This window comes from Vidua macroura, chromosome 2, assembly GCF_024509145.1.
Source record: "Vidua macroura isolate BioBank_ID:100142 chromosome 2, ASM2450914v1, whole genome shotgun sequence".
Lineage (NCBI taxonomy): Eukaryota > Metazoa > Chordata > Aves > Passeriformes > Viduidae > Vidua > Vidua macroura.
The window spans coordinates 39,492,193-39,508,147 of NC_071572.1; the positions used below are offsets into that span (position 1 = coordinate 39,492,193).

The 15,955-nt window shown below is 47.3% G+C and overlaps 2 protein-coding genes across 3 annotated transcripts in view; one reads left to right on the top strand and one right to left on the bottom strand.

The window, feature by feature from the left end:
- The first annotated feature begins 5,562 nt into the window (after positions 1 to 5,562).
- Positions 5,563 to 6,621, top strand: LOC128804169 (G-protein coupled receptor 183-like). Its single transcript, XM_053971724.1, has one exon. It carries the CDS (start codon positions 5,563 to 5,565, stop codon positions 6,619 to 6,621), a length of 1,059 nt encoding a protein of 352 aa, XP_053827699.1.
- Positions 6,622 to 14,991: 8,370 nt separating this feature from the next.
- Positions 14,992 to 15,955, bottom strand: part of UBAC2 (UBA domain containing 2) — an 87,232-nt gene continuing 86,268 nt past the window's right edge. For both annotated transcript variants that reach the window (XM_053970265.1, XM_053970264.1), the window contains exon 9: positions 14,992 to 15,862. In XM_053970265.1, coding sequence (XP_053826240.1) covers positions 15,755 to 15,862 — 108 coding nt within the window. In that variant the 3' untranslated portion in view covers positions 14,992 to 15,754. The remainder of the gene's footprint in view (positions 15,863 to 15,955) is intronic.

The following is a 15,955-nucleotide window of genomic DNA, read 5'->3' on the forward strand; positions in this document are numbered from 1 at the left end:
TTGTGGCCCTGGCATAAGAAAAAAACAGATAAAAATAGGACCTCAGTTCTCCAAATTTGCCTTACTATTGTATTTTTTTAATAAGCATTTAAACAATGTTTTTAACCACAGAAATCAGATACCAAGAAAACTTTCATCTTATTCCTGCAAAAGCAAAATGGAGTTTCTAAGTCATAGCACAGCGTGGGAGAAAGTGTGTTTCATGCTCAGTGGAGGAAGTTATTTTAGAATGTGAATTTCACTGGTATTTCTCCTGTTAAGGTGCCCTGACCCTCTTGACTAAGAGCTGCCCCTGTTAACAGAGCTACCCCCTCTCTGCAGCCAGGCTTAATGAAGCCATAGGCACATGGAAATAGTGGTGGTTGCATGGCCCACACACAGGGCTTCATGCCCACATTTTGGGACTGGAGTCAAGGGAATATGGAAGGAAGCAGGTCCCAAAGCTGCTGCCATGTTGTGCTCCACTGCCCAGGATGTTGAAATGAGCTGTGCCACCCTTCTGACTGTCGTGACTTGGTGCTGCACCATCATTTCCAGAGCTGGTGCTGCGTGTGCAAAACAAAATCAGTCATATCATGCAGAAGCAGATTTCAGCTGCTTTGTTATTCAGTATTTCCCACTTAGATTTAGAGCCAGAGTAGGTTTCAAACATATCAAAACTCCAGTAATTGTTTTCTTCAGATTTTTATCACAAATTGGTAGGTATCTTCAGATTTTTATTCATCTACAATTCCCATCATATCAAGTTGAAGCATCTAAAACATTGTTCTCCCCACACAGTTGCTGTTAGTGAATGGTACAGATGAATGTCAAAATCAGGGATTCTCCTAATTTCTGCTCTACTGCCAGATGAGTAATGGTGACCTGGGATGCAGGGGCTGAGCTGTGGAAAATCCCTGCCTGTTTCTTCAAAACTGAAAGTACCTGGAGATTTTTGTGTCTACACTCAAAACTTCCTGAAAATGTTTTGCACTAGAAGGGAGAAAATGTAACCAAAGCCAGTGGGGAAAGCAAAAAGGGAGAGGCAATGATGATACAATGGAAAGGGGAGGCACAAACTTTCTGCTGTCTCTCTGTGAAGGGGCTGTTACCTCATTTGTTATGCTGCCTTGCTCTCAGAAAGTCCAGCTCCAAATCATCTCTCAACTCTGGGAAATCCCAGCAGATATAAACAGCTACCTGAGGGTGGCTTTGCACCCGAAGAAGCAGCCCTGGAGGAAGCGCAGTGATGGATCTCCTGGCACGTGCCTGCCGGTGCGGCTCCTTCTGAGCTTCCCTCGCCAGCCACAGCCACATCACGGCTGGGCTCACCTGATGGCCTCAAGGACCTGATCCCAGAGGAGCTGCAGCCTGGCTTTTCTGCTGGGCTGGGAAGCAACATCCATGGCAAGGTCTCCAGCAGCAAAAGGAGGCTGCAGGGAGCCTTCATGGGATGGCAGAGAGTGGTGTGCTCTGAGGATGATGTGAGAAGAGCCACAGTGACTCTGAGGTGCACATCTGTTCTGAAATACCCAACATCTGGCTCTGGATGTAGCATGTGGTGGCTGCCAGGGTTAAGGACCATGATGCACATTTCAGGAGAGAGACCCTCCATGCTAAGTGTCTGCACAGGACTCCCCCAGAAGGTGTCCCCTGTGCTCTGGCTGGGTCCCTGGCAGCAGGGACACCCTGGGACAGCAGGTCCCGCTCACGCTGGATGGATACCTGGGCTGTGGGACTCTGCTTGCTTCCTGCCAGGCCCAAGGAGGTGTCATTATGCAAACATGGACACAACAGAAGAAAGCTTAGACCCAGCTTTGAAGTTGAATCTCACTCTTCAAATCCCACACTTCATTCCACTGGGCTCAGTTAAGGGCAGTATTTCTTAAATGAGATAGCTGCAAACTGGGGTGGACAGGGCTTCTCTACCCTGTCTGAGGGGAGATCTCGTTTCAGCTCACCCAGTGTTGCAGAGGCAGGGAGCAGATCCCCCCAGGTGGGAAGAGGATCCCCTCAGTCCCTTGCCCCATCCGAAAGGGCCTTGCTGCTGTGCAGTGTGGAGTGGTGCAGCCGTGCTGGGCTTGCTGGAGCCGTGCAAACGGGTGGAGCTGGGCTGCACTCCCGTAGCGCAGCACCTGCTGCACACAGGGCAGGAGCGTGTTTTGCACAAAAGAAGAACCCACTTCCTTTGTTCTGCACTGCAAAAAGAAAAATAAAATCAGGTGGAGAGCATTGCTTTCCCTCTGTCTTATTCCCAAGGCAGTGTGCACAGTTGTCACCCTGGACATGGCTGTCACCCAGAACTTTGAGCTCTTCCATCTGTTTTCGAGGCTGGTGGTGCCACTTGGGTCATCTCCCTCCTCTGCGCAGGGGCTGGGACCTCGCCGACCCTCCTTTATCCAGGCCCCCTTTGACACAGCGCCGGCACTTCCCCACTCCCTTGGGCTCCATGAGAAGTCTTCCATCCCCAGGCAGGTGGCAGCTGCTGGGCCATCAGGACGTGATTGCTCTTCTGGGAACTGCAGCTCTCTTTTCAGAGCCTGCGTGAGCGCAGAGCCCAGGGGACAGGAGGGGTTGTACAAAGGGCCCGTTTGACTGCTCGGAAAAGTCCTGGGCATGAATTTGCATCACGAACCTCCCCGTCCATCCCTGCCAAGCACTGGTGATTCCGACCGGTCCGAGGCGCTGTGGGCGCCTGGGTGGAAGCCAATGGCATTTTGCTGAGCTTCATCCAAATTTATTTCCTTGACAGTGTTAATTTGTGGAGATAAAACTCTCATGTGGGAGACTGTTATGAGGGTGGGCAGGAGCTTTGCACGGTCAGTGCCACAGTGCCCCGAATCGATGAGACCAGTATTTGTCTCAGATGCAGCTGTTTGTCGTGCAGTGCTTTAGGGAGATTAAAGGATCCACTCGCTGGTGTGGGCTCAGGATTTCTGTAGACGTGACACTTCTCTAATGTTAAATCCATTGGCTGTTTTCACCATCACGATGAAACAGCTCAAGAACATTTGAACCCCACGCAAGTCTGATTAGCTTAACTCTTGACAGATGTGCAAGTAGAAAACCCCTATTTTACTAGGGAATATTTTTAATAATTTACTCAGCAGCTATTCTGTTATTAGCTGACCTTTCCCTCCGTGTAATATAAACCCTCGAGCAACAAAAGTATCTTCATTAACAGATGCTTGTTAGCCAATTTTCACTATTAGTCTTGCTAGGTACCTTCAACTTCTAGTAAATTCATGACAATAATGTGTAATTTCTATACAGATGACTCACAGTACATGAGTACACAGATTAGTACTGAGTCTAATGTCGCTGTTTTAAAACATTAGAAATATTATGCAATTAAATAATTAGTTGAGCTTTACCCACCCAGAGGGAAATATGGAAGTTTAACTTAACTGTAATCTTAGCCTTTGTATTTTTTGGCTTTAGTTTTTCAGTAGCATCCCAAACGCCCCGTGATGGGAATTTCCTGGTTTATTGGGAATTTTTTTTGAGGGATAAAACCAGACACCAGCAAGATCATCAACCACCACCACCACAAAAAAAAAAACCAAAAAAAAACAAAAAAAACACCAAAAAAAACCCTGCAAACCTTAGAACCATTTTAAAAAGCATAAAAATTCCTCTTGGGATTTGAAAACCCTAGTGGTCTCCAGTAAAAAAACCACCATGGTCATAGGTGCTGCTGGTCATAGGGCAGGCTGCGCTTCTGCAAACATTTTGGGAGGTGCTGGGAAGGAAAGTACTCTCTCCATGCTGTAAGACACACACATACGGGGCTGAGGGATAAATCACAGCCCTCCACTGCTCAGCACTCTGTGGGAACAGAGCCCGCTGTGACAGTTCCAGCTGGGACAAGGGGCTTTGCCCCACTTTCACCACACAATATGTCATCTTAATAACAAAAATATTCTTCCATTAAGGGCAAATTGTTTCATTGAACTCAATCTCTGCTCTAAGGAGCCGTGCCTGGTGATGTCTCCATGTGTATGTGAAAGGCAAATCTGGGTTTCACCATAAGCACAGCATGGATTGCACTGGCCACAAGCACAATAAGCTCCTTTGAAAATTTGCCACAACTTTATTGTAAAATCTGCCGTGGTCCGATCGTGCTGCCGTGGCCATGTGCGTGTGCCCGGGCTGAGCACTCTGGACCGCACGTGAACCAGAGCTGAAGTTGTTTTCATCGCTCAGTTGCATTTTACATCCTTGTAGAAGTTTTCAGAGTAAAACCCCAAGTCGGCTCAGATGTCGGGAGCGATTGCCGCGCAGGTACAGTCATTTATCTTCTCCAGTACAGCCACTACTGAGAATATCCCCCACGGCGGCAGTGTGCCTCTCACATACCGAAAGAAAAAAAAAAAAAAAAAGCCCCACCCAGAAAGAACATAGTTTTACTAACCCTAAGGAAAAAAAAAACCCAACAAAAAACAACAAACAAAAAAACCCCAAATCTCACAGTGCTTTTATAATGTGAGCGAATCCCGGGAGGCGCTCACACGGCCGGGGAGCCCGAGTGCCGGACGCGGGCAGGAGGCTCCGCGCTCGCCGCCCCCCAAAAGTCGGGCGAGAGGAGGAGGAGGAAGAGGAGGAAGAGAAGAAGGCGGCAGCACCGCCGCACTCAGGTTGGAGCCCCTGACCTCCCTTTCGTGCTTTGACCGTCCCAGTCCCTCGGGGTCCGCGCCGCCGGGGACGAGAGGCAGCGCTGCGCCCGTCCCGTCCCGACCCGTCCCGGTGCGGCGGTGCTCGGAGCGGAGCCCGGCGGCGGGAAGCGGCAGCGTGCGGTGAGCGGCGTGGAGGACACGCGTCCCGGGAGCTGCTGCAGCCCCGCAGCCGAGGGGACACCGCTGTCACCAGGCATGAGCGCGGATCTCGTGCCCAAAGAGGGGCGAGCGGCGGGAGAGCGTGCGGGGACCGGGGATTCGGTGCTGGAGTGTTCCCAGCTCCCTGATCGGACGAGCATGGGTCACGGGATTTTTGGGGAAGGTTGGGGATTTTTTTGTGGAAGGCTAGGTTCTTTCCTCTCTTTGAATTTTTTTCAGTTTTGCTGCTGCTTTGGTCCTGCCCGAGGGTTACGAAAGTGCTCCTCAGCACTTCTGCCCGCCGGTCCCCCAGCCCTCCCAGTCCCCGGCCCCTCCATTTTTTCTCAATGAAGCTCCAGATTCCCCTCGCAGTAACGAGTAAATGATATCATTGCCACCAGATGAGTTTGGGACCTTCCTCGTGTGACAGGCAATTCCCCTCCCAGCACCTCCAGTCCTTTCTCATATTGATTGGACTTGTGAAAAAACAAAATTAAGAGCAGCCCGTGATAAGAAAAGGAGAATGAGTCACAGCCACTGTTGAGATGCTCTCACCAAAATCACAAGAGAAGCGTTTTTCCAAATGACTCGAGCTGTGTGCTGCTGGGGGGTGGGGGGGGGGGGGAGGCTGGCTGGAGTAGGGGACAGTGCTTTTGCTTTGTGATGAGGGCCAGCTCTAAGGGTGCCACTCCTGTTATCAATAAGCTGCAAGTTTCATGTCTATTCTTATTCCAAGGGAGAGAGCAAGAGCTCGTGAGGCACCGTGGAAATGGCTCTTGTGGAAGACGTGTTCCTGTCCACCAACCTCACCTCCAGCAACCAGAGCAGCTGCAACGTGCACAACCACCACTTCTCAACCAAAGTCACCTTCTCCCTTTTCTACATCATCCTGCTGGTGTTTGGTGCCTGTGGGAATGTCCTGGCCCTCTATATCACCTTCCAGCGTAGGAAGAAGAAACTCAACTCCACCAACCTCTACCTGGTGAACCTGGCCCTCTCTGATGCCCTCTTCACCCTGGCACTGCCAGGCAGGATTGCCTACTACATCCTGGAGTCTGACTGGCCCTTTGGGGACTGGTTCTGCCGGATCACAGCTTTTATTTTCTACATGAACACCTATGTGAGCATCTACTTCATGACCTGCGTGAGCGTGGACCGCTACATTGCCGTGGTGCGCACCAGGCACCCCGGCAGGATTCGGAAGATGAGCCGTGCCAGGGGCATCTGTGTCCTCATCTGGTCCTTGGTGTTCCTGCAGACGGCTCCGCTGCTCCTGCGGCCCATGACGCGAAGGATGGGAGACAAGCTGACATGCATGGAGTACTTCAACTTTGAGGAGATTCCCAATCTGCCCTACCTGCTCCTGGTGGCCTGCATGCTTGGCTTCTTCCTGCCTGTGGGCATCATCTTGGTGTGCTATGTGAGGATCAACCTCAAGCTCTGCCAGACAGCCAAGGAGAACCCGCTGACAGTGAAGAATGGGCACCACCACAGGGCCTTCACTGTCATCCTGGTGGTTCTGCTGGCTGTCCTGCTCTGCTTCAGTCCCTACCACCTCAACATTGTCCAATTCATGGTCAGGAAAATCCTCTACCAGCCATCCTGCCGTGAGCAGCAAGCCTTCAAGATGTCCCTGCAAATCACTGTGGCGTTCATGAACCTCAACTGCTGCATCGATCCCATCATCTACTTCTTCGCCTTCCGGGGCTACAAGCGGAGGCTGCTCCGCCTCTTCAGGAACAGCGGCTCCCTGGCCACCTCCTCCACTGCCAAGACCCCCTCGGAGAGCAACAGCAACAGCCAGCCGCCCGGCTCCAGCTCCGTCTAGCAGCACTAGCCCCTCCCTTTTGCCCTGGCCGGTGACTTATGGACCATCCCTGATGGCGGGAGGCGGAGTCGAGCTGCAGGACCAGCACCTTCAACAGGCTCTATCACTTCCCTGCCTGGAGCCAGGGGCTCTCTCAAAGCCAACCCGTCAGGGACAAAGCCCTGCCTGGCTCAGCATGCCTGGCTCTGTGCTCAGCGCTGCTGCACCTGCCAGCCTGGAGCACGGAGAGGCACCTTTTCATCCCAGCCCCAGAGGAGGCAGCTCGTGCAGCTGCTCTGTCTGGCAAACCCAGCTGGAGGTTTCCCAGCACTGCACTGCACCTCTCTCCCATGCCTGTCTGCACCCCCTGTGGGGCTGAGGTGTGCTGGTAACCCCATGGATGTCCCTCTGTCCCCTTCCCCTGCACTGCCCCTGGAGCACTACAGCAGCATCCCTGCATGCTTCAGGGCAGACAGCATGGAGGAGATGGACTCAGGACTCCAGGAAAAGGCTGGGATGTTATTTGCATGCAGAAGATGGCCTATAGCTCCTTCTCCACACCAACAAACAGCAGCTCTGTTGTCTGCCTGCCCAGCATCCCGCTCCTGCACCAGGGCTCTGCATGGGGCAAGCAGTAAGTGTGGGGTGTGTAGGAGATGCTGGAAAAGTCCTCTTCTAAGGAAGAGGTGTCAGGATGTGAATCTGTAGAGCTCCTGGATGTGCTGCTGCCTACATTCACCATTTGGGTGACTGCTTTTTCCCCAGGGGGCCCTTCCTCACACTTGACCACACTGCAGTTGCCCTGGGACCCACTGCTAAGAAGGGGATCATAGGGATGGCCTGGATCCCAGCCCAGCTCTAAGGCTGCAAACCTCCTCTGGATGTACTCATGGGGCAAGCCTTCCCATTACTCCTTAATTTGAAGGGAGTAGAGAAATAGGGACAAGAACTGAGGGTGGCCTTTTGTGACCTTGACCGACCTTGAAGCTGGTGCACTGAGGAGTCTGAGAGCCCTGCTAAGGGAGGTTGCTTGTGATTATTGCTAGAGCAAGAGAAGGAGCCCTAGGACATCAGGTTCCTGCTGAGGTTTGTGCCTCTCAGATGAGGAGAAAGTTGGCAGGAGCCGAGGAGCAGGAGCCTCCTCAGTTCTTTGCTGAAATCACTAGACTATGATAAAAAACCCACACATGGGATTTCACAGTTCCTGGCATATCTAGTCTTTTGTTTGAAGTTGGAAGGGACAGATACACACTGAGACATTAAAAGGAAAAAAAACTGCTTATTTTACTGAAAAGTATACCTGAAAAGGTTTCATGAACAGACACTTTTGGTTAATACAAATAATTCTTTAAGGTTATAACCTTTTTTATGCCTAGAAAGTTAGTAATAGTCACATACAGCCCTTTATTGTTTTAAATGCACATGAACGAGCTTTTGGACAGTGATGGTTTTACTTATGGTATGGGTCTGAAGGCTAAAGGCATGCAGAAGGCTGACTAAGAGGGATGTCTCAAATAACTCAGGTGGGAAACAAACTCCAGTAGGTCCTTTCTGGAGGCTGAGCCCTCTTCAAAGCAGGTTCAACCTCAGTGCTGACCTGCAGAGGGCCTTTGTCCTGAAAAGCATATTACAGTGGACAAGAAAGAGCTGGGAGGATATCAGTGGTCTGAACACCCTTGAAGGAGTCTGGCTAGGTTGGTAGTTGCTTTACAGTTACATTGCCCTATTAATATGTCTGGGAAGTGATGGCTGGAAGGGAATCTCTGCATCACTTCATCCAACAGCCCTCCCAAAGCAGGACTGTGGCTGGCACAACGTCAGGCTGGACATGGCTTCATGCAGACAAGGCTTAGAAACTCCAGGCAAGGTGGGTCCCCTTGCTGAGGTGACAGTTCCCACTCTGCATTGCCCTCTGGATAAAAACATTTTTCCCACTGTCATGTCTGAACCTCCCCATCCACAGGTGGTGGCTGTTGCCCCTAACATCACCTACTCATGCTATGAAGAGCTCTGCCATCTTTGTAACTCAAATTCCACAGGACTGTGTTGGGGGCTGCCAGTGGTTCGTAGCTATTGGTTTCCATGTGAACACCAGAGCAGGGGTCTGCAGCAATGGCCAACTCCTACTCTAGATCAAGACATTGAGACATTTTGCCAAGCTGCAGCCCACAGCTGAGAAAAAGCCAATCTATGACCAAGCCTTCTCAGGAAAAGGTGAAGTATAAACATAACCATTTGCTCCTTATTGGACTCTGTTTTTCTCAGAAGTACTTTATTAAGAAAGGTACCTCCACCTCTTGCCACCAGTAGGAGCCTTTGGAGTTGGGTGCAGTGCTGCAAAATGCAGGAGGGATCTGGCCTTCCTCCTCTGGATGGATACCAGCCTCGGCTACTTTGCTTCTGAAAGTACCAGCCTGGGGACAGCAGGCAATTAGCTGGAGCTGAGGGAATATCCACAAGATGGAGAAGGGAGGGACTTGGGCAGAGTGGTCAAGAGGAATCTGGGCAAAGGAGAACTCTAATGAACCCTCTCTTGTCCAGATTAGCTTGCCCACCTGCAGGTGATCCCTGTCTGCTTGAAAAGGAGCATTTCTCTAAAACTGAAGAGAAAGCATACACAGCATTTTGTCTAGAGGCACAGTAACATTTTCCTACACTTTGCCATTCACTTGTTCAGTCCAAGATCCTCGCATGATTCTTGCTGTACCCTGCTAGCCCAGCAGCTACCGTCCGCTGCCATGCTTCAACCCACCAGCGATCCCTTGGAATCACAAAAACGCAGAAGCACAGAATCATTTAGGTCGGAAAAGACCTCTGAGATAATTGGGACCAGCCATTAACCCAGCACTGCCAAGGCCACCGTTAAACCATGTCCACAAGTGCAGCACCTGCCTGTCTTTTAAATACCTCTCGACCGGCTCCGCCTGGCCGCTGCTCCTGCCTTGCCCCCGGCTCCCCGGGCGCAGACCCCCGAAGCCCCCGGCTGGGGGTACCCGTGGCGGAGGGAGCCCCTAGGGCGCAGTGCCCGCCCCGATGGTGCCTCCGGGCGAGAGGGGCAGCGCCGGTTCCCGCCAAAAGAGGGAGTCGGAACCTTTGCTCGGTGTTAAAAATACGCCCACGAATCTAAGAAGACGGTGACAGATGAGGCTGTGCTTCCCCCACGCGTCTGCTGCCGCGTAGGAATGTGGCGCCTTTCGCAAGGCGGGTGGTGGTGGCGTGTATGGGAAGCACACGACAGCACACTGGGATCGAAGGCGTTCCGTGCAGAGCTGTAACTGCACAGTATGCAGGTAATTCTAGCTTTTCTGCAGCCTATTGATGCTGTACTGTCTTCTAAGAGAAGATTGCACTTTTATCTGAGGGCAGAGAATACACTTTGTGGACACACAACAATAGGTAATACATGCACAGATATAGGATATAGTATATACTGTCTGCATCAGAAGAATATCCTGGACTGCGTCAAAAGCAGTGTGACCAGCAGTTCAAGGGAGATGATTTTGTCCCTGTATTCAACTTCGGTGCAATCCCACCTGGAACACTGCATCTGGGGTCTCCAGCACAGGAACAACATAGACCTGTTGGAGCAAGTCCAGAAGACGGCCACCAAGATAATCCAGGTTGTGGAGCACCTCTTCTTTGAAGACAGGATGAGAGCCTTGGGATTGCTCAGCCTGGAGAAGGATCCAGGGACACCTTAGAGCACTGAAAATCTAGGTACCTAAAGCCTCCAAGGCAGCTGGAGAGGGACTTTTGACAAGGGCCTGTTTTGACAAGAGCCTGTAGTGACAGGACAAGGGGGAATGTCTTCAAACTGAAAGAGGGCAGGTTTAGATGAGATATAAAGACAAAGTTCTTTACAGCGGTGAGACACTGGAACAGGTTGCCGAGAGAAGTGTGGATGACCCATCCCTGGAAGTGTTCCAGGGTTGGGTTTCATGGAGCTTTGAGCAACCTGGTCTAGTGAAAGGTGTCCCTGCCCTTGGCAGGGGGGCTGGAGAGAGCCCAAACAGAACAGCTTTTTTCCCTTAGCAGTGGTTCCCAACTTACACACCTCTTAAGTCTGTGCTTCAAATTGTCCTGAACTGAAACTATTGCATATCATACATAATATTTGTAAGCCATCTTTGTAAGCCGGTAAAATATTGTGATATAATAACGCACATGTCTACTAAAAATAAAAGCTTCTCATGGCCAAGTAACAAGCTCCAGTGTGATTGACCAGGCCAGAAGATGCAGGCAACTGTTTTCTCCTCAGAGGTGCACCCGTGCCTCTGCCCCACCACCGCAAGCAAATGCCCAGAAGCAGTGAGGGGCAAGCACAAGCTCTCAATCCAATTCCCTTACACAGGTGGTGTGCTCTCATGGAACAGGGAATTGTAAATCACCTGCTGTGGGAAAAGCTGCAGAATCTGCAAGGAGCTGTGTCCTTTCTGAAGGAGGTCTCTCCACAGCTGGGATGGAGAGGTGCCAGGAGAAGTCAGGTTGGCAGGGCTAACTGCTTTGGAAGCCAGAAGCATCTGCATTCTCACATATGAGTGGCTCCAGGGTTTGCTGCACTGCCCAACTGCTGGGATTACACTGCTTTCTCACTTGCCACATGTACCACCTCCTGCAAACTGACCAAAAAAATGTGAGGATTCCCCTATCAGACACCCCTAAAAAAAAGAGTGGATTTTCAGTACGAGATTAGCCATAACCTTGCATATTTTCATTTTCCACATGAAATCCTGTGAATTCTTTTAAAACTGAATTAAGCGCAATGCAACACTCTGTCCCCTTTCTCTCAGCAGGTCTTCTCTTTCTGTCCTCAGTTCTACTTTGCTCCTCTTTCTTAAACTCTCTGGGTTTGCTCAGTTCCACCTGCCTCATCAGTCTCAAGTCCTTTCCTTTGCTAATCTTACGTGACACTTATGGTCCCTACCTATCCTCAGTCAAAAGGTCAGATTCTGCTTTCACTTCATCCATGATCCTGGAATTTTTCACCCGCTTTTAATGTATATTCCTGCTTTCCCCACTGCAACCATTCAGGTTTAGAAACAGCCCCCTACATAAAGGAATGAGTCAAACTAACTTCTCCTTCCTCTTGAAACTCTCCTTTGGAAAACAAATAATGACAGCTGAACTACCAATGTGTTGAGATTCTCAACAGTCGCACCCATTTGTCCAGTTCAACATTCCTCTGCTCCCACTGCTGGTGTCTCACCTCATGTTTGCACCAAACACTGCTGGAAGCACACACCCTCTTTGTTTCAGAGTGGACTTTCTGTGGTGAAAGAATCCCTTTATATATGGAAACAGGAGGAATGTAATCCTACTGAAAATTAAACCAGTATTTTTTAAGTAAATGCACACACATTTTACATATATATATATATATATATATATATATGTATGTATGTATGTGTGCATATATATAAACACATACAGTGTTTGTGTGTTCATGTGAATCTCCGAGTAAAACAATTCATTTGTTCAAAACATGCTCATTTATATTAAATACTGATTACTGTGGCCACACAGTTAAAGAAAGCTAATCGCACGTAGGTTTTTCTTGTGGAAGAATACACAAGAATTTAATTGCACTTTTGTATCAAATCCCTCTATTAGTTCAAATAATGCATTTATTTATCAAACAGATGCAGTTCTCCTCATGGGAATTGTAGTTTGGAGTGTTTCCAAAGCTTGGTGCCTTTGCAATTGCACAGATACTCCAAATACACACGTTTGAGAGAGGGGGGTCTTTGAATATAGACTTTTAATTTTCTTTTAACAAACTCTTAGCTCCACTTAAATTCATTGAACCAATACATAAATATTCTCACTCACTCTCTGTATATATACACATGCATACACACATATATATGTATATATATAATCATATATATACATATACATACAAACAGGAGAGCAAGAAACTTTGTCCTTTGCCCAGTGCCTTGCAGTAAGTTTTTCTGGCTTGTTCTTCTCTTCCAGACAAAAATAACAAGACCTTTTCTCCACCACATATTCCAAAAGGCACTGGTAAGTGCTAGACAGCACAGGCTGGTGCGTGAACCAGCTGCAACAGTCCCTGTGCTCGCTCAGTAACAGGCAGCCTTTAATGCTTGTTTTGAGGGAGGAAAATGTTTTTGGTAGGTGTTGAGACCAATCAATCTCCGTCTTGGCAAAAAGTTAAGGCTTGAGAACCTGAGCCTGGTGGCTTATCAGTTAGATTTACACAAGTATCAACCTCACTGTGGGTGTATTTCAAAGTGTCGCATACCTGTCTAGGAAAGTCCCCCAATAAGTTACTCCAGTGCTGTCTCACAAGATTATATTCCCTGTCTAGTAGGGAAATTTTAACAGCAGCAACTACTTTTATTTCAAAATATCACATCTTGGCTTTACTAGAATTAGACTCAATTTTCTAGGGACTTGAAATCCAATACGTAAAAAAGTATTCTGTCTTTTTCATGCTGCCCAAAAAACATGGCTTGTGTCACACACAGATTAGAAACTGTGTGATGAGACATTCAAAACCGTATCAGACAAACCCAGTGTAGGCTGTGAAGAACATGTTCCTCACATTCCCAGAAACAGTTCATGAGAATTTCACCATCAAATGGAAACTGAGTTGTTTTCCAGCTCTAACGTATGGTTCTTGCATGAAACAGGAACCATTTTCAACAGCATCTCAGACCCTTCTTTTACCACTTTTTTTTTTTTTTAATTGGAAAGCACAACCCTGGAAGCATTTTAAACACAAACTTTTCTCATAATCAAGTAGAATTTTCAATTGACATCACCAAGACCTGCATTTTACCCCTTAGGTTTAACCATGTTTTGCAGAATGCAAAATGGGATTTTCCAGGCAATCATGACATTTGAATCCCCCTGTACAGGCAACAGTGAGGAAGGATTTAGTCTTGGAGAATATCCACTTACATACCCCATATGCTGCTCAACATGTTTTAAAATTCCAAGAAACAAATACTCTTTCTGCTTGTCCCTACAGCAGGGCAATGTCTGAAAAGGGCACGTTTATTTACTCTGGGATAGGTATTTTATTTCCTACAGACAAAATTTGATTTCTGAATTAATTTACCAGTCTTTATTGCTATTTTTGGATAAAATATTTGTGAAGGAAGAATCAGTATGTTTCAAAATTAAAACCTGTACTTGTTTCAAAACATTTAAGTAGTCTGCATATACACGTTATGGTAGGACTTCTTTTTCTTACATGTATCCTTTGCTTTCCAAGACAGCAGGTTTCCAGAGTTCCCTGGGTACAGAAGTGTCTGTGGTCTACACACACATAGCTTCAGCTTCACACAAACAAAACTTTTCAACCTTTTTAAAAAAGTAGACCCTCCCTAAATAATATGATCACAGAAACAAGCCAAACCCTGAAGGAGATTGACCAAAGCCCAAGAGAACACATTGTCTTTCCAAAACCCCCTTACTTAACCCACTGCAAAATACCAAAGAAATACATACAGAATATTGACTTAATTAAAAATTATGTCATGTGCTGAAAGCGGCATAAATTAGATGCAATTTCTAGATAAAGACATGAATGCCCAAAGGACTTTTTTCAGTTTTATCAGTCAATTTAAAAAGGAAAGAGAATTATCTCTCTCTCGCCCTAAAGCTTGTCCGGCAATTTCCTGATATGCTTTCCAGACCAAGTGAGACTGCAATGATCTGTGCTGTGGTACAGAGTGTTCATCTAGATTTCCAAAACATCCCCTATACACCTGTTATTGCCACTGTTACACTTCTTACGACCTACACCTTATTCTAAATGTATGCATGTATTAAATATGCCTGTGTGTATATAAACAGACACATATACACACGCTGCACACACACAAGTACAGACAGAAACACACATGAAATGCATAAGATACCTGTGTAGACTGGTTCCATGGAGTTGCACTTTGGAATCTTGTATTCCTTCAGATTGCTTTTATAGAGATGTTCCCCTCTCTGCACCCCATCTCCTGCAACTCCTAAGCTGCTAATACTGAGCACTTCTGAGAGTCAAGCCAAGCAAGCTGACTGAGGAATCAATCTAAGCTTCAAACCCAGCATGCCACAAACTTGGCACATCTGTCCTGTTGCCTCCTGCACCAGCCTGGGTCACCCCTAATGTGAATGTTCCAGTGGTCAACACTAAGTTGACCAGACAGTGAGGATTCAGCAAATGCAGGGCCATCCTCATCTCTGACACTAGAAAACTAGACTTTTATGTAGAAAGGTTAGCTTTCTGTAATTTTCTTTTAAGACAGTATGTAGCCAGCTGAAAAAACTGAAAGCAGCACATAGGATACTACATACAGCCATTGTTACAGAAGTCACGTCTGAGTTAGCCATGGAAGTCATTCACATCAATCATTCCACTTCTGATCTTATTGCATCATTCGATTCACCTTTATTGCTTCCAGTGAGTATCTTCATGACCCGTATTTCAACAGCAATTCACTCAGTTTGTAAAAATTCAAATTTACAGAGGTCTCTTGCCATAGCTCACCATACACATATGAATTTTCTCTCACCCTATCTGTCTATGATGTACTGAATGACAACTTTTATTCAAAAAGAAATTTGAGAAATAAAATATTACAGGCATTAACAAAACTTTGCAAAGAATGACATAATAGTCCCATAACCCTTTATTGAGTTGAAAATTAAGTGATCTTCAAACCTCTTATTACTGTAATAAAAAATCAAGTACTGTAAAATAACATTTAAGCTTGAGAAATTAGACTTGTAAATGAAGAAAATATGATTTTTCTTGACAGGTAAATCTAGCTCTTATAGTTGCTGGAGCTTTTTTTTCCCTAGTCATTAAGTCTGATAATGTCTAACAAAGATTTACAAGAAGAAACCCACCTATTTTATTTAAAAATAAATTTAGGTGATATCCAGTAACAAGTAGAAACTAAAGTTAATTTGAAGAGGATAACCAGACTAGAAACCACCAAGTGATCCGAAGGCTTGGGAACAGTTCATATAATTTCTTAACATCGCTCTGAGTCACCCATCACGTGGAGCCGTGTCTCTCTTGCTCTTGCTGGCTGACCTTGGTGAGTTTGCCCAGCAGGTGGCTTTGATCCTCTCCCAGGCATGTACAAACCCATTGGGTGAAGTTCCTTCACACACAAAACCATCAATGCTGCAGTAGAAAATTAGTGGCTACATTTAAGTCATTATTTGAAGCCCTCAGAGCTTCTAGAGCATCTCCTCTGGAAAACCCCATTTCCATAAGTCGTGCAACCTGGAAAAGAAATGAAGTAACATCACTTTAAAACCAGAGTTTTATTCACACTGCGTGCACATTAGTCAATAATGTCGGAAATCACTCTTCCAC